The following is a 27,586-nucleotide window of genomic DNA, read 5'->3' as shown; positions in this document are numbered from 1 at the left end:
GCAGTGGCCCAATCTTGGCTAATTGCAACCTCCTTCTCCCGGTTTCAAGTGATTTAGCCATTCTCCTGACTCAGCCTCCTGAGTAACAAGGACTACAGGCACATGCCACCACACCCGGATAATTTTTGTATTTTTGGTAGAGATGGAGTTTCACCATGTTGGAGGCTGGTCTTGAACTCCTGACCTCAGGTACAGTTCTCAGTAACCTTTCATCTCTGCTCATGGTGACCCTCCTCCAGCAAGAGCTAACTTGAAGCCTGGCAGTATGGGTTCCAGGAAGGCTCTGAGGTGAACCTTCCTGGATAGCTCTGACCAATGTCTTCCCTCCTGTTCAGAAACCCAAGAAGAGACCCTCCTCCGCTGAACCATGGATCAGATCGTCGGTCCCTCAGGTGGTCCTGCCCCGCTCCGAGTTCTGCTCAGAGTTTCTCTGGGTGCGGGCGGGAGTGACGTCCAGATAATTGGAAACTAAAACTGTGAGTGGTTTGAGAGCGGGTTTGGGGACCTGAACGATGAGCGGGAGTTGGAGTTGGCGGGACTCGGTTGGAGTGGAGCAGAGGCGGGCCCGGGGGGGCCGGGCCAGGACCTGGCGACTGAGTCTGGGAGAAGCCCCCACGCCCGCGGAGCCGGCAGCTAAATTTACCCCGGCTGACTCAGTCCTTGCCCGGAATGGGGGGCGGGAGTAGTGCGCCCGGGGCAGAAGGAAGAGCCGGCAGGGGTGGGCTGGGGGCAAGGAAGGGAGAGTCTCGGCTGGGGGAGGCAGAGGTGGACCAGGAGCTCCCAACGAGGAAAGTACCACCCTCCCCGTCACACAGAGCGGGAAGTAGCGGAGGAGCCCTGGGGGAGGGCCACTGTGGAGAAAGGGTCAGTGAAAGGAAGATGATGCCAAGGATGGATAAAGGGAAGCTTAGATTTATTGAGCGCCTACTGTGTGCCAGGCGGTGTGCAAGGCGCTTAACATACATTATCGCATTAAATCCTCACAACAACCCTGCGAGGTAGGTGTTTATAAACCCCCATTTGACAGATGAGGAAACTGAGGCTCAGGGAGGTGAAGTGATGCTGCCAAGTTCACATGGCTAATAAATGGCAGACAGAGGAGGTGTCCAGAATCGGAGAGGAAAAAAAAAAAAAAGACTTCGGTATCGGTATCTGAATCCCAAGCCGGCTGGGGTGGATGAATACAAAGAGGGGCTCGGCGGGCTCCAGAGGTCTGGGAGGCCGGAGGCCTGCTCCCGGCCCCGCGCGGCGGGAGGCTGCAAGGCTGGGGACCCGCGCTGGGGAACTGGGGATCAGATTGAGTGGCAGAGCCGGGATAAGCAACTGGGGAGATCCGCGACCTGCGCGCGCCCTGTAGTGGCTATAGAGAGTATCACACCCCACGCCTTCTGGCTTGTGGGACCAGCTTCTTTCCTTGCGTGGCCGGTTTCCGGAAGAGGCTGAGATGGGAGAAATTCTCAGGATTCTTTTAGGTGGGCGAAACCACCTGGGAGGGAAATCATAACCATGCCTCAGAGCATCACTAAGGAGCATTGGGGTGGAGGAAAAGGGGAAGGCCTAAAGAGGTCCCAAGCTGATTCATTGGCTTCCTTCCTCCCCAGCTCAGACCACCACAGGCCAGGGTCAGTGACAGGGCCACTATCTTGCCCTGCCTTGGGGAGCCCTCACCTAAACCTGGAAGACTAGGATAGGAGTGCTTGGCTTCCTTAGCTCTTCTGCAAGCCCTGGGCAGTCTCCTGAATTGATCATGACTTCTGGTGACAAGGAGGCCACCAGGAACCTTCAGACTCTGTTCACTTATTCCCAACACTCATTCTTGGCTTGTCAAGGGGGAAGATGAGATAGAGTCCTTCCCAAAGATCTCAAAATGTCAGAGATGGAAGGATGGACCTTTGAATGCCGTCATTTTACATACCAGGAGGCCAGGAGGCCTGGAGGCCTGGAGGCCTGGAGAGGGAAAGTGGCCGGCCTCAGTGGCAGAGGTGGGATTGAAATCCAAGGCTTGTGAGACCAAGGTGAGCCCTCCTTCTGCTTTGCTGGTTTTACTGGACCTATTTCTCTTCTGCCAAGAACCCCTTTGTCATCTGATCATTCTGTCACTGAGTCCAAAGCCTCTCCTTCACTTTTTCCCTCCTGCGCAGAGGCCCTCCGCAACACTGCCTTCCTATGGCTGCCACCATCCCAGCCCTCCTGCCTGATCCTGGTTAGGCCTCTCTGTTCAGCTCCACCCCCAGTGCATCAGGCCCTGCGAAGAGCACACCCTAGTGCCCTGAACACGGCAGGCAGGCATTAATTAAATCTACTGCTCACTCTCACCTCTCCTGAAACAAAATCATGAATGGGTATATGCTTCCCTTTCTTTCATTTCTATGTCGAGGATGGGACCAGGTATGGTAAAGATACAAGGAAAAAAGAAGTAAAGGAAATCTGTGGGGAAGAATGGGGACCAGTGGACCCAAGGATGGATGTGTTGGGGTCACGAATACAAGAAGGGGCCCCTCACTGCCTCTTCCTATTTCCCTGTTGGGTCCCTTTGATGTCCCTCACCCCGAAGAGGACCTCCTCGGTTTCGCTGACGACGTCTACAATCTCCCCGACCCTGTCACTCAGTTCCGCTGTCTTTCCACCTTCCTCTGGCGGACTGTTTCCAACCCCGGGCAGGGTCCTCTCGTTCCGCAAGGAGGCGCCCAGGGTTTCTGTGTCGCTTCCATCAGAGGAGCCGCTGTGGACGCTGAGCTCCTCAGCTTCGTCAGTGTCCGAGTCAGGGGCGGTGTGGCGGCGGATACGGGACACGGCTTCTCGCAAGGCCCCGGCGTAGGGCCCTGGGGTCCGCGCCCAGCCCCGGCCTGAGCGCCGCTGGACCACCGCCACTTCCGAGCCCTCGGCTCTGCTCCGGGCTCCCGAAGCTGCTGGGCCTAAGGCTTGGTGCTCTGGGCTACCTGGCTGCGTGGGGGCGTCCCGCAGGTTTACTTCGGGGGCCGGGAGCCCCAAGATGCTGAAGGTGCGCTCCTCCAGTGAGGAGTCCCCCGGCCTCCCGCCCTCAGCTTCTCCCCCGCCGCCCTCGCTAGGCTGGTGTAAAAGGTGACTGCTTGACGGCAGCTTTTGGCAAGGGGAAGGAAAGATTGTGGCCCGTTCACTGTCCTCCTTGCCGGGCTTCGATTGGCTGGGGACATCCCCTACCACGCGTGGCACCCCAGAGGGCAAAAGCTGCACCTGCTGGGTTCGGGGGGTTGGGACATATTGGGATCGTATCACTACGCACGTGGCGTCAATGACAAAGACGCCTTCCCCACGGGATGGGCCCTGGGAACTGCGGGGCAAGGTGTGGGCACGGCGGGTCGCCTTCCAACACTCCAGGGTCTCTGGTCCTGCCCCCTCTCCAAGACCGAGGGATTCTCTCCATCCCGTGCCTCCAGGAGCCCAGGGTCTGGGGAGTGTCTGGCTATGGCGGGGCGGCTGCTTTTTAGGGGAGGGAATCCAGCATTTGGGGAACCAGATCTGTTCTCTTCCTTTTTTCCCTTCCCTCGAGCCCTTGATGTGGTGCCTGGACCTGGGAGCGGGACGCGGGGCACTGGGAGCCGCAGTTGCAGACCCCGCAGGAGCTGTCTCGGTGCCTGGGCTCCCTGTAGCTTTGACTTGGGGATGGCTGTCTCTACCACTGTTCAAGTCAGCAGCAGCCAGCCCCAGGCTTTTCTCCACGAACCCCTTGCCGGACTCTGGCCTTGCTCTGGCTGCTCCACAGCCTGGGGATCCCCCCAAGAGACCCTGCCCGTGTCGGAGACCCCAAGCCCCGAGGACGTCCCGGTAGATCCGAGGATCCAGCCTCTTCTTCATGCGCCCTCCCTCTGTCCTGGAGGGAGTAGGAGCTGGGGCTGATGAAGCGGGCGCTTGGGAGTGCCCGGGTCCACGCTTAGTCCCCAAGGTCCTATGGGGGCCTTCGTAGGAAGGTGGAGCCACGTAGGGTGGCGGCCGGTCCCAGCGGCGTCGCGGGGCCGTACTGGCAGAGCCTCTCAGCAGCAGGTGAGCCTCGTAGCTTGGGGGCCCCGGCCGCCGACCTCCCCAGGGCCCCGCCCACGCCGACCCTGGGTCGCTCTGCGGCTGCGCGAATGGACGGGGCGCTCGCCCCACCTGTGCCAGGAGCTCCGGCCGCGAGGGTGCAGGGAGCCCCGCCGGCTGGGTCGCCCGAGGGGCGTTTCGGGGCTCCGGGCGGGGCCGACCCTGGGGGCTCCGTCTGGCCCCGCCAGCCTTGCGCCTTTTTCGCTCTGTCTCCTTGGCCTCCCGCTCCTGCGACGCCGCTTTCCTTTTCTCTTGCTCCCGAGCTCGGACCTCGGCCAGGGGCCCCGCCCGCCAGTTGGTCGCCTCCTGCAGCACCCTGGAGGCCCAGGGCCGGCGGGGCGGCGGCTGTGGGGATCCCGGGCGCGGCCCACACCTGGGACAATGAGCAGGAACCCAGGTGAGCAGTTTGTGGGGGAAGGGAGCCGAGGTCCGGGGAGCTGGGAACACTGGAGACCGCTTGGGGCAGCCATAAGAAGGGGTGTGTGTGAGTGTGTGCGCGTGTGCACGTGCGTATATGTTAGGACTGAAGTCGAAGTGGGACTCCTCGCCATCTCTCCATGCACACTTTAACAGCGTCTGCCCCATCTCACCTCCTGCCCTTTCTCACGCCCACTCCTATTCCCCCAAACAACCGGATGAGTCAGGCCCCAGCCCTCGGGAGGGGGCAGGGGAGAGAGGCGTGGGAAAGAGAAAGGGGACCAGCAATGCTCGCTAGTGCCTTCGGGGAGGTCCGGACCCCACTCCCCGCCCCACCACTCTCTTCCCCTCACCCCTGCTTCACTCACGTGCGGTTCTGGAACCCGCGAGCCCAGTGGCTGGCCTGGAAGTCCATGGGCTGTCGAGAAGGGGCGCGGCGACTATAATGACAGGAAATAGTCTTCACTTCGATCACCAACAGCTTGGACTTCTGCACCCAAAGGCAGCTGCCAGACTCCTCATCCTGGAGCTCCTGGGGGCTGTCAGGCCCCTCGGAGAACAGTGGGCCATCCAGCATCCTGCCCCACCCCACCCCGGCCCCCCACCCTCCCACCCGCCCCAGGAGCCCCCTCCCAGCCCAGGGAGCCGGCGACCACTGCAGAGCCGCGGGCCCGGGGACTGGGAACTATATATACCCGGGCACACGTGTGTGTGCCTGTCTCTGTGTGTGCGCGCGCATGTGACACCGCGCGGGCTGCTCCGCGCTGCTACCTCCCCCATGTGCACGGCCGCCCCCTGGGGCCCGGGATTGGACGCCCCTTCCCACTGCTGTTGTCCCCCAAGCCTGATGGGATCGCACGAGTGGGCGGGGGAGGGACTTATGATTCTTGACAAGCTGACAGTGCCCCCTCCCCCGCCCCTACTTCTTCAACCTTCCTGCCGTTTTAACCCTTTACTCCTCTGCCTGTCAGGTTGCCTGACCGCCAGGGTTCTGCCCCTGGCTTCCTGCCTCAGATTTCAGTTTCCCCAAAACGGAGTGGTGAGAATGGAACTCAAGGTCTCTGCCTGCTACTCTGCTGGTTTCCATGGGGTTGGGGTGCAGGAGGGGCTGGCCCACGGCTGGGGGGCTATTTTTAGCGGCAGTGGCTGTTCGGGTACAGAGATGAGATGAGTAACCAGCTCCCATGCGGTGGAGAGAGGAGGCGGTGGCTTTCACCAGGCTTTTGTGCGACTTTGGGGGAGAGCTGCCTTCCCTAAGCTCAAAAAGGTTGACCCCTACACCCTTATCTCCTCACCAGCTCAGTGCTGCCCCTAGGACTGCTGGTACAGCAGGACACAGGCACCTACCTTGGCCACCCAAGCTGCCCTCCCAGTCCCATTCTACATGTTTGTCCTTGAGCAGCCAGGGAGCCGTCCCGCAGCAGCAGGCTTTCACCCCGAGTCCAGACGCCAGGATGTGGGGGTTATAGTGTTCTGTGCCCACACAGCTCTGCTCAGCTTTATGGAGGACAGAGTAAATGAGTATGCACTCTCACCCTTCCAGAGGGGGATGGAGGAGGAATGGTGTGTTTGCTTGGCAAAACTAATCCCCTAGCAACTGAAATGACAAAAGTGGCCCTTATTTTTCCAATGTAGAGCTCCCCCTTACCACCACGATGCCTAGTTCACTCAGCCCCCACCTGAAGTGGTGCTCCAGATGCTCACCTTTTGGGCTGCCTCTATCCTGGGGGGCTGTTGCTTACATCCACATGATCCCTCCCCCTAAGCTTATACCAGGTGTCCCCTGATTCACCATGGTAATGTTAGTGGCAGCACAGCCCACGCCAATCCTTCCATGCAGAGACTTAGCAACCATGCCTGGCAACCATGGCAGCAGCTTCAGTGGAGGGGAGGGGTGCAGAGAGAGGGGAAAGAGAGTGTGTGTGGCAATGATTCCTCGGGAAGAAGGGATAATTTGCCTCTCTGGAGAAGAATAGGTAAGAATAGAAGCCTGTGAGTCCCAAATTTTATCCCTTGTCTTTCCCTCAGCTTCATCCTCACACTGAGACTGATTGGATGGGTTTTAGGGGGAAATGGGAGAAGCAAGAGTTCCCAATTAGTTTTCCACTGATGTACATGGAGCCCTTTGGGTCCAGACCCTTCCTTTTAAGGGGATGGGAATGAGAAAGGTTATTGTGGGGCAGAGACTGACTGACTGAGAAACGGCTCAACAAAACCAGGCTTCTGCTCCCTCACACAGACCTTTAGAGAGAACGCAAACATCCCCGTCCCATCCACCCTACCCCCTTGATTTCACACACCTGCCAGCTGCACCGATGACTTGACTCGAAGGTGCGTCCTTCCACCCTAGGTCCCACTAGAGTCCTGAGGCTTTTTAAAGCCCTTGCCTCCTCCTTAGGCAAATCTTCCTTAATGAGGGAATGTGACATAAGGGGCCATCTGTCCTTTCCACCATGTACTTACCCCCGCAACATAAACATACTCTAATTCTAATAACTTGGAAGCCTTCCTCCCCCAAGTTTGAGAATGTGCTGTGCGAGCTGTGAAGAGGTGAAGGCAGAAGCAGGGGCTCCTCCACAGCCATGCTGCAGCACTGAAAGCTGAGCTCTGACGCGGGCCACCTTCTGTTTTTAAAAAAATCAGCTTCTATCTCATGAGTCCCTTGATACTTTTCCCTGTGTTTTCTCAGGAAGCCTAGTTTGGAGAACGCAGTATGCGCTGGCTGGAGGGTCATCAGAGGGGTTAGGCACTGTGGGGGTAGGGACAAGGAATGACTCTGAAATTGCTCCTGGCATGGATGGGAAACTGTTTCATACCTGCAAGGCAGGAGTAAGCTGTCACACAAATTTACCTCATACTCCAGTGTAGCAATTCTGGTGTTGGGTGCTGTTTGGGTCTACTTGGTTTCAGTACAGGGAATGGATCTGATGGAGTGACCATTGCCCTGCTGTTCTCTCATCCCCAACTCTCCAGCTCTTTCAAGAAATGCAAGAGATTTGTAGGTTTAAAGATAGTGCTGGCCGGGTGCAGCAGCTCATGCCTGTAATCCCAGCACTTTGAGAGGCTGGGTCGGGAGAATCACGAGGTCAGGAGTTCGAGACCAGCCTGGCCAATATGGTGAAACCCTGTCTCTACAAAAAAATTCAGAAATTAGCTGGGCGTGGTGGCACATGCCTGTAGTACCAGCTACTCAAGTGGCTAAGGCAGGACAATTGCTTGAACCTGGGAGGTGGAGGTTGCAGTGAGCCAAGATCATGCCACTGCACTCCATCCTGGGCAATAGAGTAAGACTCCGTCTCAAAAAATAGTGCCAACTCAGAAAGCCAAACAATCAAACCTTCCCTGACTAAGAAAAGCTGATAATGGTGGCACGATTCTCTGACCAAAGGAGACCCTCAAGTCTGTCTACTGTTGGGAGTAGACACTAACATTTTTATGAGATTTCCCTTGGGTATGGGCCATAATTCAGGCAGACGGGAAAGTGAGATAATAAGGAGGAACCACAGGGACTAGGGTAAGGAGTAGTTGTGAAAGGAGAATTAGAGGTAGTAAGTCTACTGTAGCAGTAAAGAGCATGATCCCTAGGGCCAGACTGTTTGGGTTCAAATCCAGCTCCACTCTTTATAAGCTATGTGGTCTTGGGTTAGTTACCTAGCCTCTCTGTGCCTCCATTTTTTTAAATCTATAAAACTGGAATAGTGTCTACTATTATTCTGAGGATAAAATTAGTTAATATATGTAAAGCACTGAGAATGATGTCTGGCACACAACTGTGTGACAACTGTGTGTTTATGTGCATGTGTGTGTGCACATACACTATTGTTATTAATGACCAGTTGAAGAAGCCATATAAAGTAGGAAGTTTGGAACAGTGGTGTCTGTCAACTGCAAAAATCAAACACTGTAATACCATGAAGAGACTGCTGTCATTTAATTAGATTTGCCATTAAAAGCAATAACCTTTGCTAACCACACTGCCCTCCTCCTCCACCCAACCCAATCTCCCTTTATATGCACACAGCACAGGAACCCAAAGGCCCTCCTCCCCACAGTCCTCCCCACTGACATTATGGGAAGAAATGTCACTAAATGGACTTGGCCTCCTCCATATAGCATGGAACAGGTGAATAAAAATATCTTTATGAAGAATTTTGTTGTGCTATTACCATCTTCGGGTTGAATCAGGGCCGAGACAGAGGCAGAGGCAGGTGAGGTCTGGGGATCTCTTAGAGATCAGAATTTGTCTGAGAGACACAGAGCCTACAGTTCACCCAGAAAGGGGGCTATATCTAAGAGGACAGGGGCTAGAATTGGTGAGTCTGAAAGTTTTTTCAAGTGTATGTGTGAGGGTAACGGTAGCTATAAAACCATTCTCCTTCCTCCCCCTACACCTTCTCTAGCTCCCAGATAGAAGGGCAGGGGGCCCTGAGCAGGGAACAAAGTCACAATTCCCCCAAGTTTCATCTGATTCCCACAGAGCTTCTAGCAGACAATGAGTTGGGCATATGCCTTGGTGCTGCCTGACCCTTTCCCCAGCTCAGGGATTCTTCTCTCCACCTGTAAGCACCAGGGCCTGCAGGATGTCAGACAGTGATACAATTCCCTTGACCACATCATTTTCATCCACCACTACAAGTCGGTGAACCTGGCACAGAGCAACAAGGGAGAGAGGGAATGTTTAGTGCCGGCCTCGAGGGAAGCCCCTCTGCCCCTACCCACCTTGCCAAACTCCATTCTCAAGGCTGCTCCCCACAGCTTCTTTAGGGTTGCTGGTCTCCCTACCTCTGCTTCCACTAGCCTGTTGATGATGGTCTCCAGAGTCTCATGCAGGTAGCACTTGAGAACACCCTCAAAGTAGTGTGATCGGTGTTGCAGGGCTTTAGTCACAGACACATCTAGGTTGTTGTAGGTCTTTTCTGCTGCCAGATTCTGGGAAGACAGAGGAAGGAGCTTGCAGGGAAGCAAGAGAGCCAGCCTCCAAACCCTAAACCCATCCAACCTCACCAGAGGGATTCAGAGAATTGCCAGCCACAAGCCACACCCAACTCATCCAATTTCTTTTCAAATAGGACTTGAAAGCCTGGAAGCTTCTTTTTTTTTTCAAGATGGGGTTTTACCATGATGGCCAGGCTGGTCTTGGTCTTGAACTCCTGACCTCAGGTGATCCACCCACCTTGGCCTCCCAAAGTGCTAGGATTACAGGCATGAACCACCACGCCTGGCCTTTTTTTTTTTTTTTGAAAGCCTGGAAGCTTCTAAGACCCTTAGATCACAGAAGAGACTCCCTTCTCCCCCTCCATATTTAACAGCCCCACCCCTTCCCTACCTCCCAGACCCTCCACAATCACTCACGATCACATCAAACTTGGAGTAGATGTCCACCACACGCCCTAGGGGGACAGAGGCAGCTCAGTAAGGAGGATCTGGCATCTAAGACTCCCCCTACTCAAAGAATCACCCTCCTGGCTGAGCTGAGGGGAAAACAGATTTTCCTAGAGCCCCCCTAATTTCCCTGGATCTTCCCTCCCTCTCCTTCTGCCCAATCTCTTACCCTTCTCATCCACCACTGGCAGAGCTGAGACTCGATGCTGTACAAAAATGCCCAGAGCCACATAGACGGGGGTAGTAGTGCGAACCATAGCAATATTGGCATAGGTGCCAATCTGTAGCTCTTCCAGAGACTTGGACATGAACTCTGGCTTGGGAAATTCAGTGATCTGAGGAAAGAACCATCAACTTAACTTTGAAGGCATGCAAAACCACTCTTGGATAGCCCTCCAGTCCAGTACGTAGAAATAAGGGCTGGTTGCGCCAGCTTATGCCTGTAATTCCAGCACTGTCAAAGACTGAGGTGGCATATTGCTTGAGCCCAGGAGTTTCAGACCAGCCTGGGCAATACGGCAAAACCCCATCTCTAAAAAAATACCAAAAAATTAGCCAGGTGTGGTAGTACACACCTGTAGTCCCAGCTCCTCTGGGGGTTGAGGTGGGGGTAATCACCTGAGCCCAAGAGGTGGAAGCTGAAGTGAGCCGTGATAGCGCCTCTCCACTCCAGCCTGGGCAACAAAGTCAGACCTTGTCTCAAAATGAATTAATAAATAAATAAGAACTGGGACTGGATGCAGTGGCTCACACCTGTAATCCTCATCTCTTTTTTCAACAAATAAATAAATAAATGAAAAAAGAGAAAAAGGAACTGGGCTGAGGAGTACTTACAAACAATTTGAGGAACTTCAGAATGCGCTTGTGGGTGAGGATGTACAAAGTATTGCCCGATTCTGGGTCAATAACTGGCAGCCTGTGGATCTTGTTCCGAATTAATGAAGAGACAGCATCAAACAAGCTGTGGGAGGGTGGGAGATAATAAGTTCCACAGTACTGGGGCTGAGGGTGGTTAAACTGCTCCATACAGTGTACAGGTAACAGGGAAAACTGATGGTTAGGGAAGCGGGGCAGTGTACAGGACAGATGAGAGAGAGAGAGAGAGAGAGTGTGTGTGTGTGTGTGTGTTTTCTCTCTTCTTTCCCTTTCCCTGGGTGTCTAGAGCATTAGCTATGCTGATGGCAAATCTCTTCCCCCTTTGGACAGATGAATAGACAGCTGGAACTCACCTGGCATTAGGAGAAATGCAGACAAGCGGTTTAAAGGAGTCCTGGAGGTACACCTCTGAAGGGAAAAGGGATGGGTCATAAAATACCACCATGGAAAAGCGTTTCCCAGAAACCTTCCATCCCTTTATCTTTTTACAACCCCAATTCTCTACATACCTCTCCAAGTTTCTATCTTGTGTTCTTCTAGCTCATAGATCTGTACCTGAAAGCAGAAGCAACAGAATTTGAGACCTGAACTCTCTACTTCCTTAAGCCCTTGTGGCTTGCTTGGAGGAAAAGAAAGGAGGAGAATGAGGGACTTAGGGTAGAGAAAGTGACTTTGTTCATTAGGCTGAAGTTCCTTACCAAGGCTGATTTATAGTAGCGGTGCAGAATATTGATGAAATCAGTGATGGTCAGCATACCTAGAGGACAAGACAGAGCCCTAAGCACTGCCTGAAGCTTCTATCCCTGCCCAGCACAAGATGCTAATAATACTGTGTTGCAGAAACGTTGGCTTACCCACAAAACTTTGCTTCTTACTATCCCATAAAGGGGCAGCTCGTACACCGTTAGTCACCAAAGCAAAGAAAGCTTTCTTCACCTGTAGCCAAGACAGAAATAATCATAAAGGCAAACCCATAGGGGCAAGACTGTAAAAAAGAACAGTGTTTGAGCATGTTGGGCAAAACATGAGACTAAGTTCACAGAAGGATAAGGATACTACCCTTGGGATGAGACAGGATGAAAGGTATTAAACCAAAGCCTCCAAAAGGGGAAGGGAAAAGAGGATTTCACCCACCTGCAGGGATGTATCAAATACAACCAATTTGGAGCTTGTGGGAATCAGGTCATAGCAGCGATGAGACTTCATGAAGGAAGTATACACGCTATTGTTGGATTCTGGGGTCTCTGCATAGGGTGGAATAGTTAGTAGCTTCCTTCCACATTGAAAACTCCCAATCAAAAGAGACAGAAAACAAAATAGTGTTCTCGTGTCTCAAATATTTAGAGCATGATTTTTTATAAGGTCCCTTATTTTATCTTTTGTTCCTATTGTTTCCACAAAGCCTGGATAAACCTCTTAGAAACCATTTCATCCAACCCCTATCTCCAGATTAAGACTTTATCTATTGGTCCCTATAGGTATAAGAAAGTTAACTAAAACCTAAAGTCTATAGTATCTCTTTAACATGTTATATATAAACTTTTTTCTCATCTTTAATCTAAGCTTTCCCTTTCATATATTTAGCACATTTTTCACTCGTTCTCTGTTTTCAATGAAGTAAGCTTCTTAAAATTCTTTAAAGACTGTGCTGGGCATGGTGGCATGCACCTGTAATCCCAGCTATTCAGGAAGTTGAGGAAGAGGATCATTTGAACTCAGGAGTTTGAGGCCAGCCTGGGCAACACAGCAAGCCCCTGTCTCAATTAAAAATATATATATATCCTGGCCAGGCGCGGTGGCTCACGCCTGTAATCCCAGCACTTTGGGAGGCCGAGGCGGGTGGATCACGAGGTCAAGAGATCGAAACGATCCTGGTCAACAAGGTGAAATCCCATCTCTACTAAAAATACAAAAAAAAATTAGCTGGGCATGGTGGTGCACGCCTGTAGTCCCAGCTACTTGGGAGGCTGAGGCAGGAGAATTGCTTGAACCCAGAAGGTGGAGGTTGTGGTGAGCCGAAATCGCGCCATTGCACTCCAGTCTGGATAACAACAGCGAAACTCCATCTCAAAAAAAAAAAAATAACCTAAGACCTGCAAATGGGAAAGTCATGGTCCAAATTGGGCCAGTTCTGATCAACAGTAAGTTAGAGCCCAGTGCTCGATCAACCTGGCTCAAAACACCTTGAGAGTACATTTTGGGATCACCCTGTAAATCAGAAATCATCCCACCTACTTGAGACAAATGGGAGATCCTGGCTAGGTTTACCTTTTTCTGTTCCTGTGATTTTAATTGCTTGCTCTAAACTAGGGAAGCAATCTCCCAAAATAATAGCTTGAATGTGCTACATACTATACTAAATGTACTTAAAAATATTACATTGGCTTGGTGAGGTGGTTGATGCCTGTAATCCCAGCACTTTGGGAGGCCAAGGTGGGTGGATTACCTGAGGTCAGGAGTTTCAGACCAGCCTGGGCAACATAGCAAGCCCCTGGCAAACATGGCAAAACCCCATCTCTACTAAGAAAAAAAATACAAAAACTAGCCAGGCGTGGTGTCATGCGCCTGTAGTCCCAACTACTCGGGAGGCTGAGGCAAGAGAATCGCTTGAACCCAGTAGGCAGAGGTTGCAGTGAGCCGAGATCCTGTCACTGCACTCCAGCCTTGGCAAGACAGTAAGACTCTGTCTCAAAAGAAAAAGAAAAAATTACGTCATTTAAAACTTACAACAAATCTGTAAGTACTGTCCTGTTTCAGATGAGAAAACAGGTGTAGTTAAATAAGCTGCTCAAAGTCACTCCAATGCCAATGAGTGGCAAGAAAGACTCAAACTCAGATCTGATTCCAAACTTCATGCTCTTAAGTCTTTAGCCAATTTGTTTAATTTTTTTTAACCAAAGTTATACAGGCACACAGTTTAAAGAGTCAAACACATTTACAAATTTTGTTAAGAAAAAAAATGCAGTCCTTGCAACCTACCTCCCTGTACTACCCTTCCCCAGAGATGAGAACATCCACCTCTTTTAGTTGATTATTTTGGTACTTAATTCTATGTCCTTAAATAACATGCTTGTATTGCTAGTTTCAGATTTTTTTTTTTCATTTTGGGGCATTATTTATCATCTACCTACGAAGGAAGATGAGAATTTCTATTTCTCTTTCCTACTAGGGCTTCATCACAAACATGTACTTCCCATCCTTCCCCTACTTCCCATCCTCCCCCTACTTCCCATCCTCCCCATTCTTCCAGGAGCTAAAACATATTAGATATATCTGTATTTAAATCCTTTTTTTTTTTTTTTTCCCCTGAGAGGGAGTCTCACTTTGTCACCCAGGCTGGAGTGCAGTGGCAAAATCTCGACTTACTGCAACCTCAGCCTCCCAGGTTAAAGCAATTCTCCTGCCTCAGCCTCCCAAGTAGCTGGGATTACGGGCGCCTGCCACCATGCCCGGCTAATTTTTGTATTTTAGTAGAAATGGAGTTTCACCATGTTGTCCAGGCTGGTCTCAAACTCCTGACCTCAAGTGATCCGCCCACTTCAGCCTCCCAAAGTGCTGGGATAACAGGCATGAGCCACTGCAGCCAGCCGGTATTTAAATCATTGTGACTGAATGTTTATTATTCAGAGATAAACCGAATAGTAAACTGATTTTTTTTCTTCCTTTCACAACTTTGTCTTCCCTGGAGTTAATGGTCTTGTCCTTCTGTTTAATTTTCATTTTTTTGAGATAGTCCTGCTCTGTAGCCCAGGCTGGAGTGCAGTGGTGCAACCTCTACCTCCCAGGTTCAAGTGATTCTCCTGTCTCAGCCTCCTGAGTAGCTGGGATTACAGGCATGTGCTACCATGCCCAGTTAATTTTTATATTTTTTAAAGTAGAGACAAGGTTTCACCATGTTGGCCAGGCTGGTCTAGAAATTCTGACCTCAGGCAATCTACCCGCCTCAGCCTCCCAAAGGGCTGGGATTACAGGCATGAGCCACCACACCCAGCCTGTTTGTTTAATTTTCTATGTATAATTCCCATAACTAATCCAATCCGCAAATGCTTCAAGAGGTTCAGAAGCATTAGATAGTCTATCAATTTAAACTACCCAAAGAAGTCTCGCTGGAGCCTTCTGACTGCTCAAATCTGGGCTGGTTTGTCTGGTGTGCACTGCTGTCATCCTGGAATCTTTCTTCATCACCATCCTGGGTACCCCTTTCAAGTCTCTCCTCTACGGGTGCTCCTGTTTCCTATATCCCGTTTTCATCTTTTTTGATTACTCCCTTGTTTTAGTAGAACAGATCTTCCAGTAGCTTCCTGAGAAAGGGTGCATGAGAGGTACATTTTTTGAGAACTTGCAGCCTGAAGATATCTTTATTCTACCCTCATCCTTGATTTATAATTTGGCTGAGAATTCGCAGGAAAGCTTGTAATTTATTTTCCTGCAGAATGTTGAAGGCATTGCTCCACTGCCTGCTAGTTGCTAGTGTTGAGAGTCCAAGGCAATTCCGACTCTTTTTATGTGACTTTTTTTTCTCTCTCTCTCTCTGAAAACTTAATATGATCTTCTCTTTGTTTCCAGTGTTCTGAAGTCTCACGATGACTGCTTTGGGTGGGTCACTTTCATCCACTGTGTTGAATATTTGATAGGTCCTTTCAATATGAGAACTAACGTCCTTTTTTTTTTTTTTTTTTAAAGGAGACCATGGTCTATGGCATAGACAAGGCTCAGGAAACAAAGGTCAGACAGTAGGGAAAATAAAGGCACAGCTAAGGGTGGATAATTCCTATTCTCTTGGTGCTCCCTGCTTCGATGTTGTAGGTTGCAATAGCACCCATGGGAGAACTAACATCCTTAAGTTCCAATAAATGTTCTTGAATTATTTCATCAATTATTTCCTTCCTTCTGTGTTCCTATTTTTCTTTCTGTGACTCCTATTTAGATACTGGACTTCCTAGAATGACTCTTTATGTTTGTTTGGGGATTTTGTTTTGTGGGTTGTTGAAATCTTTTGTCTCTCTTTTTTTTTTTTAAGAGACAGGCTCTCATTCTGTCACCCAGGCTGGAGTGCAATGGTGAGATCATGGCTCACTGCAACCTTGACCTTCGGGCTCAAGCAATTTTTCTGTCTCAGCCTCCCGAGTAGCTAGGACTATTAAGTACATGCCACCACGCCTGGCTAATTTTATTTTTTATAGACAGGGTCTTGCTGTGAGCTGGTCTCAAACTCCTGTGCTCCTGCGTCAGTCTCCCAAAATGCTAGGATTACAGGTATAAGCCACTACGCCTTCTCTCCTGTTTTCTACTTTGTTGATTTTTAACCCTGCTTTCTAGAAAATTTCCTCATGTTGATTTTTGAAACCTACAACTGTATTTAAATTTTTGCTCTCATATTTTTAATTTCCAAGAGTTCCTTTTTGTTTTATAAAAATTCCTTCTTTAAAAATTGTACCCTGGCCGGGCACGGTGGCTCACACCTGTAATCCCAGCACTTTGGGAGGCCGAGGCGGGTGGATCACGAGGTCAAGAGATCGAGACCATCCTGGTCGGCATGGTGAAACCCCGTCTCTACTAGAAATACAGAAGATTAGCTGGGCATGGTGGCATGTGCCTGTAATCCCGGCTACTCAGGAGGCTGAGGCAGGAGAATTGCCTGAACCCAGGAGGCAGAGGTTGCGGTGAGCCGAGATCGCGCCATTGCACTCCAGCCTGGGTAACAAGAGCGAAACTCCTCTAAAAAAAAAAAAAATTGTATCCTATACTTGTTTCATGGTGGAAATATGGTTTTTTGGGTTTTTTTGAGACAGAGTTTCATTTTTTATTGACCAGGCTGGAGTGCAATGGTGTAATCTCGGCTCACTGCAACTTCTGCCTCCTGGGTTCAAGCAATTCTCCTGTCTCAGCCTCCCAAGTAGCTGGGATTACAGGCGTATGCCACCACACTTGGTTAATTTTTGTATTTTTAGTAGAGAAAGGGTATCATCATATTGGTCAGGCTGGTCTCGAACTCCTCACCTCAGATGATGCACCTGCCTCAGCCTCCCAAAGTGCTGCCACCAAGTCTAGCTGTTGTTTTCTTTAAAGATATACTACCTTCACAGGTATTGAGAAATGTGTTCTTTTACCTGAGATTATATTAATGTTATCAAAGTTTTCTTCTCACCTTTTCCTTTCAGTTGCTTTTTTCCTGTTTGTTTCTTCTGGGTGTACGTGAGGTTGGGAGGGGCAGTTTGCTTTTTCATTTTTATTTATTTTTTTTTACCAGGGAGATATAGCCTTCAAAGTAAAACAATGGTACCTTCCAGGGTGGGGTGGGGAGCAGTTTGGATCACTTTTTTTCACAGATGCTTTCTTTAGATGTTTGGTAATCTTTGGTTTAAAGAATTTAAACCATATCTTTAGAGTGGAGGCTTTAAGACTGAGTGGAAGCTCTGTGTGTGAGCCTTGTTGACTGTGAGTCATTGGATAGGGAACATTCAATACCTTATATATTTTAGGACTTTCCCTTCAAGAGGATTCTGGAGAGAAGGATTATTTAATTTTGTGCTTGGAGGGTGAAGTCTTTTCTGCTAGTGCTCTGGAAACTGAATAAGGAAGAGGACTGGAGGCTCAGCATCAAGTCTAGTTCACTACATGCTCCTGTTTTCAGTGCAGTACTTTAGCCCTAAGCTGTGCCCAAGTCCCTTGCTAGACTTCCAGTCTTTGCCACAGGTGGGAGGTGCCCAGGGTGTCTTGGGATCTGACTGTTTCTTAGACCTTCGGTGCTTCTTGGCTTTCCTCACTGCTAGTTATAACTCAGTCTTCTCAGGTCTGCTAAGTCCTTCATCACTCTTTTGTTTGCTTTTTGCTTCCAAAAATTCATTGCTATTATCTCCTCTCCTGTTTTCCCTATGGTGTGTTTGTGTCTTTTTCTTTATAAAATTCCTTTATGGTAGTTTCAGGGAAGTTTTTGTGAATATATATTCTCTACCATCTCTTTTTTTTTCTGAGACAGTCTTGCTGTCACCCAAGCTGGAATACAGTGGTGTGATCTACACTCACTGCAACCTCCGCCTCCTGAGTTCAAGGGATTCTCATGCCTCAGCCTCCCAAGTAGCTGGGATTACAGATATGAGCCACTATGCGCAGCCCAATCTACCAATCTACCATCTTCAACTGGAAGCCTACCATTGTTATTCAAACTTGGGAATTCAGACTCCCAAGAACATAACTTTGGACATCAGTTGAAGATATACTACATTGATAGTTAAATACTATCATTCAGGCCACAGGCCCACAAACATATTGGAGTTGGTTTTCTCAGTTTGTTTTTTTTTTTTTTTTTTTTTTTTTTTAGGGAAGAAGAGAAAAAGAAGGGGAAAAAAAGAAAAAGAGGGAAAAAGGAATATTACTTCATTCCTAAAATGGGTTTCAATAATGGCCGATCAATATTTTGAGTGTTTAAAGTGGTTAATGCATATTTTATGTGTTTAAAATGGAGACCTCTATTGTGTTTGTTTGTTCTGGCTCTGAGTTCAAGTCCTGGATATCGTTATCAATTTGTTGTCTCGTTGAATCTAAATCTCATTATGTGTCTTATGTATCTGGGTGTTAAGATCTCTTATTGTTACATTAATCCTTTTACCCTTGCATCCTTGTAGCTTTGAAATCTATTTTATTAAGTGTGAGAATTGCAACTGCTGCTTTTTATTTATTTATTTTTGCTCTCCATTTGGTTGGTGAGTTTTTTTCCATCCCCTTGTTTTGAGTCTTTGTATATCTTCAGATATATCGTTAGATTTTGTGGATAATATATATTTTGTGTGTTTAACATGGAGAGCTCTATTGAGTTTATTTGTTCTGGATCTTAGTTCCAGTCCCGGGTATCGTTATCAATTTTTTGTCTCGTTGAATCTAAATCTCATTATGGGTCTTATGTATCTGGGTGTTAAGATCTCTTATTATTACATTAATCCTTTTACCCTTGTATCCTTGTAGCTTTGAAATCTATTTTGTCAAATGTGAAAATTGCAACTCCTGCTTCTTATTTATTTATTTTTGCTCTCCATTTGGTTGGTACGTTTTTGTTTTTTTTTTTTCCAACCCTTCATTTTGAGTCTATGTATATCTTTGGATATACCGTTAGATTTTGTCTGTATCTTTTGATTGGGAGATTTGGTCGATTTAAATTTAGGGTTGCTGCCATTTGTTGTTAACTGGCTATTTTGTCCTTTCGTTGATAAAAATTCTTCTTTATGTTAATGCTCTTTACTTTTTGATGTATTTTTAGAAAGGGTCATACTGGTTGTTCCTTTCTGTGTATAATGCTTCTTTTAGAAGTTCTTGTAAAGCAGGCCTGGTGGTAATAAAATCTCTGAGTACTTGCTTGTTCCTAAAAGATTTTATTTTTCCTTCAAATGTAAAGCTTAAATTGGCAGGATATGAAATTCTGGGCTGAAAGTTCTGTTGATTAAGTATGTTGAATATTGGCCCCCACTCTCTTCTAGCTTGTAGGGTTTCCGTTGAGAGATCTGCTGTAAGCCTAATAGGCTTACCTTTATGGGTGACTTGATCTTTCTCTCTGGCTGCCCTTAATATTTTCTCCTTCGTTTCGATCTTGGTGAATCTAATGATTATGTGCCTTGGGGTTGGTCTTCTTGAGGAATATCTTTGTGGTGTTCTCTGTATTGCCTGGGGTCGAATAGTGTCCTGCTTTGCTAAATTAGGAAAATTTTCCTGGATAATGTCCTGGAGAGTATTTTCCAGCTTGACTTCATTCTCTCCGTCACATTCAGGTACACCAATCAAGCGTATATTAGGTCTTTTCACATAGTCCCATATTGCTTGGAGACTTTGCTCATTCCTTTTTATCCTTTTTTCTCTATTCTTGTCTTGTCGTTTGGTTTCATTAAGTTGGTCTTCTACCTCTGATACCCTTTCTTCTGCTTGATCCATTCGGCTGTTTAAGCTTGTACATATTTCACTGAGTTCTCGTGTTGTATTTTTCAACTCCATAAGTTCATTTGTATTCCTCTCTATACTGTCTATTCTTTTCAACATTTCATCGAACCTTTTTTCCAAGTTCTTAGTTTCTTTACATTGGGTTAGAACAAGTTCCTTTAACTCCCAGAAGTTTCTTATCATCCACCTTTTAAAGCCTACTTCAGATAATGGAACACAGTCCTTTTCCATCAGGGCTTGTTCCGTTACTGATGAGTCCTCTTCCATCAGGGCTTGTTCGGTTGCTGATGAGTCCTTTTCTGTCAGGGCTTGTTCCGTTGCTGATGGGTTCTGATTTTGAGTATACTCGGCCTTCTTAGGCTGTTTTTTTCCCTTCATTGTAAATGAACCGCCTTTCTAATTAGTTTTCTGAGTCGACGTCCGACTTATTGATTCCCAGTGCTGGGATCCGAGCAACCCACTGTGGCAGCCTAAATAGCAGCGATAAGACTGATGGTGCTCTTCTGTCCGGGAATCTCTGGTCTGGCTTCCCTCTTGAGTCCGCAACAAGCGGCTCTGACTTCCTGGAGCTCCAAACTCCGGTCAGTAGGGGAAGCAGTCCCGTTGGCTCTGCATGATGAGCTGCTGCGCCGAGACGCCGGCAAAACCGCTGCGGCGGCCACAAGAGTCGCGCTGGCGACCCGTGGGGCTCCTCCACTGGGAATCGGCTAATCGGTGAGTGACGAAAATTCGTCTAATGATGTGGCGTCGTCTCGTTCTCTGAGCTTTCACTGGGAGCTACAATCCTGAGCTGTTAGTGGTCGGCCATCTTGGATCCAGTTTGTTTGTTTATAATTGAGACAGGGACTCACTCTCCACGCAGGTTGGAGTGCAGTGGCACAATCACGGCTCATTGTAGCCTCAACCTCCCGGGCTCAAGTGATCCTCCCACCTCAGCCTCCCTGGTAGCTTGAACCAGAGGTGCACACTACCATGCCTGGCTAATTTTTATATTTTTTATAATATAAACTTAGAGACAGGGTCTCACTAAGTTATCCAGACTGGTTTCCGACTCCTGGGCTCAAGTGATCCTCCTGCCTTGGCCTCTCAAAGTGCTGGTATTACACTGTGCCCAGCCTTAAAATAATTTAAATCAGAATTTTAAAATCTAGAAATGTACATAAAAATCTAAATTTCTAGTATCTTTTTTCTTCTTCTTTTTTTTTTTTTTTTAAATTTCTAGTATCTTTTCAAAACCAGAGATCTGGCAAAAATAGGTTTTAAGTGACCAGACCTGGAGAATTATCCCTTTTTTTTTTTTAAATTTGAGACAGAGTTTCACTCTTGTTGCCTAGGCTGGAGTTTCACCATGTTGATCAGGCTAGTCTCAAACTCCTGACCTCAAGTGATCCATCCATCTCGGCCTCCCAAAGTGCTGGGATTACAGGTGTAAGCCACTGTGCCCAGCCCTTTTCGTAATTTTTTGTTCACACCCAGTGTCTTTAGTAAGTTTGCTGTGTGATAAAATCCTGGTGGCACTATTTCTGGACTATGCAGAAAACACCCAGGACTTCTAAAACATAGTTAGCCAGCCCAGAGTTGCCTATGGAAGTTTTCCCTGTACCTCAGACGTTTCTCTCAAGTGGTCTGATAATTGAAGACATTAATCATCCCCACTCTGCCCAAGATTTATTCCTAGGTGATCTTGTCAAACTACTGTCACTGATTTTTGTGGTTTGGCACATTAGCTGGCCCTGCTTTGACTTTCCCAGGGGAGAGATTCAAAAGCACTGCTGGCTGAAGACATTGTTAGGGTCAGGCTATTATCTTCATGTCCAGTTTCCTTTCTTCAGTAAACTTACCTTGAGGATGCTCATTTTCCACAGCTGGGGAGCTATCTGAAGAAATGACCTGGAGAGACAAGAAAACAGATTCAGTTTAACCTGGTTCTATAACAACATTAGGGGAAGGGCTGGTGAACAAATAATAAATGACTCCCTTTAAAGCACTATAAAGCCCCCGCTCTCCCTATCCTTTTTTTTTTTTTTTTTTTTTGAGAGAGGGTCATGCTCTGTCACCCAGGCTGGAGTGCAGTGGTGTGATCACGGTTCACTTCAGCCTTGGCCTCCTCAGGCTCAGGTGATCCTCTCACCTCAGCCTCCTGAGTAGCTGGGATTACAGGCACACGCCACTGTGCCCAGCTAATTTTTGTATTTTTAGTAGAGATGGAGTTTCACTATGTTGCCCAGGCTGGTCTTGAACTCCTAGGCTCAAGTGACTGCCCTCCTTGGCCTCTCAAAGCACTACAATTGGGCTGGGAGCGGTGGCTCACGCCTGTAATCCCAGCACTTTGGGAGGCCGAGGCGGGTGGATCACGAGGTCAAGAGATCGAGACCATCCTGGTCAACATGGTGAAACCCCATCTCTACTAAAAATACAAAAAAGTAGCTGGGCACAGTGGCGCGTGCCTGTAATCCCAGCTACTCAGGAGGCTGAGGCAGGAGAATTGCCTGAATCCGGGAGGCGGAGGTTGCGGTGAGCAGAGATTGCGCCATTGCACTCTAGCCTGGGTAACAAGAGGGAAACTCCGTCTCAAAAAAAAAAGCACTACAATTACAGGCACGAGTTACTGCACCCAGCCTTGTAAAGGCCTTCAGAAATATGATCTCATTTAACCTTTAAAACAACCCTGAGGTAAATACTGTTATTAGCCTTATTCTCACAGATTATGTCTCTGAGAGTCAAGTGACATTAAGCAACCTTCCCAAGGTCACATGGCTGAGGAGGGGTGGAGTAGGCATTCAAACACCTATCTTCTGGGTTCTAAAGCTTGTGGCTTGCTTTTTTTAACAACAAAATTTTAATAAATAACAAATGTGAAAGAACACAGACTTATTTATTTATAACTATTTTTTGGAGATGGAGTTTCACTCTTGTTGCCCAGGCTGGAGTGCAATAATGCAATCTCAGCTCAATGCAGCCTCTGCCTCCTGGGTTCAAGTGATTCTCCTGCCTCAGCCTCTCAAGTAGTTGGGATTACAGGCATGCACCATCACACCCGGTTAATTTTGTATTTCTAGTAGAGATGGGGTTTCTCCATGTTGGTCAGGCTGGTCTCAAACTCCTGACCTCAGGTGATCCGCCTGCCTTAGCCTCCCAAAGTGCTGGGATTACAGGTGTGAGACACTGCGCCTAGCCAAAAAAAAAATAATTTTTTTTTGAACTACTTATACCTAACAAAATGATTTCTTATAACTGACAAGGAGTTTGGTTGGATTTATCTTGGCAATGTTCATTTTTGTAAATTTTATTTTTTATTTTTTTGGCAGATTCTCACTCTGTTGCCAAGTTGGTCAGGCTGGTTTCAAACTCCTGACCTCAGGTGATCCAGCTGCCTCAGCCTCCCAAAGTGCTGGTATTACAGGCATGAGCCACCGCACCCAGCCATTTAAATAAAATTTTCTAATGCATTTACCCCATTGTAATGAAATTCCACCTCTCTGGAATCAAAGAAGAGAAGAAACCAATACTGCTACAATATTGTGCTTTCCAGAAATGCTTCTATCCACTTTTGAGCTGAATGAGTATCATCTGCAAAGCTCATGTTCTTACACACTATACTGCCTAAATGAAACATTAGGTCCTAAAAGCTAAGGCTAAAAGATCTGGGCTTAGGGCTAACCCCTTCAAGATTCTCACAGATCTATTTTATCAAAACTTGGAAGCCAGAGAAATAGCACTGTCTTCCCCCAAACACTGACACTCACTAGGCATAGTTGTAGGCACTGGAACCACAGAAATAATCTTTACTGTTGAGAGAGGACCACAAGTAGGGAGGATCCCAGTAGCTGACTGTCAGCCAGTAAAAGCCTGAATGTCTGAGGGGTGGATAAGGAACATGAATGTTCTGAAACTGGGGACTCGAGTCCCCTCAGCACCCTTGTGAGTCAAAGGTTACTACAGCAAGGGGATGCTGGTTTTCCAAGTTTCCTTTCTGTAGATAGTCTGAGAGTAGAGAGTGTTTTGACTAGATAAACCTTAGAACCATTTCTGTGCTCCCTCAAGTGGGAACATTTGGAAATGCCATTGTTATTCGGGAACCCAGGAGGTTTCACAACAATTTTCATCTGCTAGCATCAACAGTCTTGGCTCCATTTGTTCTGGGTGATACCTCCAAACTAACTTAAAACCATACTTCATCCCCATAGCTTCTGTAGTAACATGACATAAAAACTTCAACCTGGGAGGCTGGCTGACAAAATTCCTAAACCCAGGAAGTTTAAGACAGCCCTACACTTTTCTCCCTTAATAGGCTAGGGAAGAGAGCAGGGAGTAAGGGAGATTTTCTTCCTCTCTTCCTTCTGGGCTACATAAGACTATTAGCTTGGCCTGCCATTTTGGCAAGACTATCGGAACAACAGCCTCATCACTTGTAAGTGGGAGAGAGGGTTGTTTAATGGTAAAGATAGACACATGATATATCGGAGTCTCACAAAGATCTATACAAAGGCACAGCAACAGCTACTTCTGTAGAATTTACTGTACCCATCATATGATAGATATTGTACTGTGCTACAGTTATTTTGTTCATTATCTATCCAAACAGATTATAAATTCCTGGAAACTTAGAACTACCTTATATTTTGTATCCCCCATACTATTTGGCACAGGGTTTTGCATACAATTCACAGTTGTTTTTTTCTGATCCTCAAAGAATGATGCACAGTGATATCAACAGATATACCCAAGACTAAATTACAGAGAAAGGCAAGAAACATATAGCTAAATAGAGATACAGATACCAATATAAGAGATTTAACACAACTATGTGACTTTTAACTTTCTGCCTGTTTCACCATATCAGAGGGGGAATTATCTAATTATGTCCACTTTTTCTTTTTTTTTCTTTTTGAGACAGGGAATCACTCTGTCACCCAGACTGGAGTGCAGTGGCACAATCACAGATCACTGCAGCCTTAACTTCCCCAGCTCAGGCAATCCTCTGACTTCTGCCTCCCAGGCTGCTGGGACTATAGACACACACCACCAAGCCAAGCTACTTTTTGTATTTTTTTTGTAGAGATGGGGTCTCACTATGTTGACCAGGTTGGTCTTGAACTCCTGGGCTCAAGCAATCCGCCCACCTTGGCCTCCCAAAGTTCTGGGATTACAGGCATGAGCCACTGTGCCTGGTCTCCTTTCTAGTCCTTTTTTTTTTTTTCACTGACCATCCTTTCTACTTCTAATAACACAGGGGACCAGACAAATTACCACTGTACTATGTAAGTACAAAATATTAGAGAGACACATGCTACATATGACAAACAGACTCAACAGTTTCTTCCAAACTTCTGATCTACATTTGCAATTATTTGTTTGATAACCACAGATATCACAGAGATTCCTCAAATGCTTCAATATGAAACATTTGTCCCTCTAATCCTATTATTCTCAGTGTGGTTCCCATCTATGTTTTGCACAGCTGTCTTCTTAACATGTATCAGCTAAGCTGGTATGTTAGAAATGCCTCAGATCCATCTCTCATTGCCAACTTCACACCCTTAATTTAGGCTCTTACCTCTCACTTCGGCAACACTGTTTAAACTGGTGTCCTTGCCCCAAAACTATCTGTTCTTCACTTTATCTTTCATGCTTTCACCACATTTGCTCACCAAAGCATCTCAGGTTTGGAAGGTTACTTTCATCTCCAGTAACAAGAAACTTTACTTTCTGAAATAGCTCAGTCCATGTACAGAAAGCTGCTATGAACATTCCTAAAGGACATTCACTAACTTGCTTATAAATCTTCCATAGGTCCCCTATTACAAAACAAAGTTCAATTTTAGCATGGTATGTAATACTTTCAACCTGATCTTAGCCTTCTTTTCCAGTCTTTTCTCCCACTGTGACCAAAATCCAAATCCAGCAACATCAAACCACTGGTTCATTCCTTATTCTCCATATACCCCAATTTCAGTGCCCTTGTTCATACTGTTCTCTCAATTTGTAGTGCTCTCTCCCAGGTCCAAAGTAATTTTTCTCTCAACTATGCTGTCACAGTCCTTTGTCTGCATATTGATGATAGCATTTATTATAGTGTACCTTTAAATAACAGCTATTGCTGGCTGCCCTCAGGCTGAGCATTTTCAAAAGTTGTTGTTGTTTTGGAGACAAGGTCTCACTATGTCACTGAGGCTAGAGTGCAGTGGCATGATCTCAGCTCACTGCAGCCTCCATCTTCCTGGATCAAGATATCCTCCCACCTCAGCCTCCCAAATAGCTGGGGCTACAGGCACACACCACCACCACCATGCCTGAGTAATTTTTGTATTTTTGTTTTTGTCCAGACAGGATTTCATCACTGGTGTAGAACTCCTGAGCTCAGGCATGGTGATTTGGATTACAGGTGTGAGCCACCACACCTGGCCAAGTTTTCTTTTTCTTCTTTTTAATTTCCATCCCAGAACCTAATCCACTACATAAAATGTGAAGGCTAGATTTTCTAAAATCTATGTAAAAATGTTTTGTAAACCATAATACATTTATAAGTAGGTAGACTATGTTATTTTAAATTTAATGAAATTAGACTCCTTATTTTTGTTCAAGATTATCTTAATTAGTCATAAGTGGCTCCCTTGCCTGGCAGACCAACTGCGAATCATTTTACTACTTTGGTCGGTTTTCTCTTTGAAAACCTGAAAGAAACAACCTCTCTATAGGCAGGGAAAGGGTGTGGCAAAGAATTACTCTGGGCATGTCCCAGAATAATTCTTATGAATCACTTATGAATTAGTTATGAAAGTGAACCTGCCGGGCGCGGTGGCTCACGCCTGTTAATCCCAGCACTTTGGGAGGCCGAGGCGGGCAGATCACAAGGTCAAGAGATCGAGACCATCCTGGTCAACGTGGTGAAACCCCATCTCTACTAAAAATACAAAAAATTAGCTAGGCATGGTAGCACGTGCCTGTAATCCTAGCTACTTAGGAGGATGAGGCAGGAGAATTGCCTGAACCCAGGAGGTGGAAGTTGCGAGCCAAGATCACGCCATTACACTCCAGCCTGGGTAACAACAGTGAAATTCCGTCTCAAAAAAAAAAAAGAAAGAAAAAGAAAAAGACTCCTGAGAGTGAGGGTGGGTGCAAACATGTAGCAGACAACCCGCAGCATCTGTGGGAGGGTGACAGGGCCCTGCCACAATTGGTCAATGCCAGCTCGCCAAGAATGAGCTATGCCAAAACTCCCGCTTAGAGTCGCTGAGCGGGTCATGACCTAAACTTATCCAAGGGACACAGTGGCCTCTAACACTGCAAGATTTCCTCTTTCAAGCAAACTCCAATTCTCGGTCTTATTAAGGAAATGTGACTTCACTGGATGCATTACAAAGATCTTCAGATGTCCTTCTGCCAGTCAGACCACGGAGGTCCAGTAGCTACCTTCAAGCGGAGATCCCTCTGGACGTCCCCTGCCTCACCCAGAAAAGCTGGATCACAGCCCTGCCCTCTCAAGCAAACCTCTGAAAGGTCTTGAGGTGCTAAGAGGAAAGGAGGCCCGAGATTGCCACGGCATACGTGGGCTCGCTCCAAGGAGGGAGCCAGGAGTCACCGCCTGCTCGGGCTAAGAGTACCGCGTACGGAAAGGCGGCGGGGGCGCGGCCCAGTCCTAGGAGATGCGCTCAACGAAGAAGTGGAGGGACAGGGTCACGGGATAGGGCAGACACCCGGTTGCTTCTTGTTTGCTAGACTCCAGTGCCAGCCCCTGCCCGGCCCCCCCGGTCTCCTAACAGGGGGTCTTAGGCTCCACAGCGCCCCCGACCGCCCTCCGGCACTCCTCACCGTCTCCATTGCAAGAGGCGCCGGCTTGGTTCTCGCTTTAGGAAGCTCTCTTGGGGCAGGCCCCGCCCCACATCCGGTGCGGCAAGGCCACATCCGTCCACGTCACGGCAGTCGCCAG

The 27,586-nt window shown here is 47.7% G+C and overlaps 2 protein-coding genes and 1 long non-coding RNA gene across 6 annotated transcripts; 1 reads left to right on the top strand and 2 right to left on the bottom strand.

The window, feature by feature from the left end:
* Window positions 1–896: 896 nt before the first annotated feature.
* Window positions 897–5,138, bottom strand: DDN (dendrin). The gene is made up of 2 exons (XM_002752422.6): window positions 4,842–5,138; window positions 897–4,429 (listed from the first exon to the last, which is right to left on the bottom strand). Exons 1-2 carry the CDS (start codon window positions 5,048–5,050, stop codon window positions 2,500–2,502), a joined length of 2,139 nt encoding a protein of 712 aa, XP_002752468.1. The 5' UTR covers window positions 5,051–5,138; the 3' UTR covers window positions 897–2,499.
* LOC118144254 (uncharacterized) lies at window positions 4,097–27,093 on the top strand. The gene is made up of 2 exons (XR_004728883.3): window positions 4,097–4,453; window positions 26,990–27,093. It is a non-coding gene; the product is annotated as an uncharacterized LOC118144254 (long non-coding RNA).
* PRKAG1 (protein kinase AMP-activated non-catalytic subunit gamma 1) lies at window positions 8,383–27,543 on the bottom strand. Of its 4 annotated transcripts, none has more exons than XM_002752423.6 (12): window positions 27,469–27,543; window positions 21,498–21,546; window positions 11,866–11,975; window positions 11,586–11,667; window positions 11,430–11,488; window positions 11,241–11,286; window positions 11,085–11,139; window positions 10,690–10,816; window positions 10,025–10,190; window positions 9,826–9,863; window positions 9,256–9,402; window positions 8,383–9,118 (listed from the first exon to the last, which is right to left on the bottom strand). In XM_002752423.6, exons 1-12 carry the CDS (start codon window positions 27,475–27,477, stop codon window positions 9,011–9,013), a joined length of 996 nt encoding a protein of 331 aa, XP_002752469.2. In that variant the 5' UTR covers window positions 27,478–27,543; the 3' UTR covers window positions 8,383–9,010. The 4 variants fall into 4 exon arrangements, with proteins under 4 accessions (XP_002752469.2, XP_054094552.1, XP_054094551.1 ...); XM_054238577.2 differs by lacking the exon at window positions 27,469–27,543 and adding an exon at window positions 27,070–27,417; XM_054238576.2 differs by lacking the exon at window positions 11,866–11,975.
* Window positions 27,544–27,586: the final 43 nt, after the last annotated feature.

The sequence above is a fragment of the Callithrix jacchus genome, chromosome 9 (assembly GCF_049354715.1).
Source record: "Callithrix jacchus isolate 240 chromosome 9, calJac240_pri, whole genome shotgun sequence".
Lineage (NCBI taxonomy): Eukaryota > Metazoa > Chordata > Mammalia > Primates > Cebidae > Callithrix > Callithrix jacchus.
The sequence above is the reverse complement of the archived record's forward strand: the minus strand, read 5'-3'. Positions and strand labels throughout refer to the sequence as shown.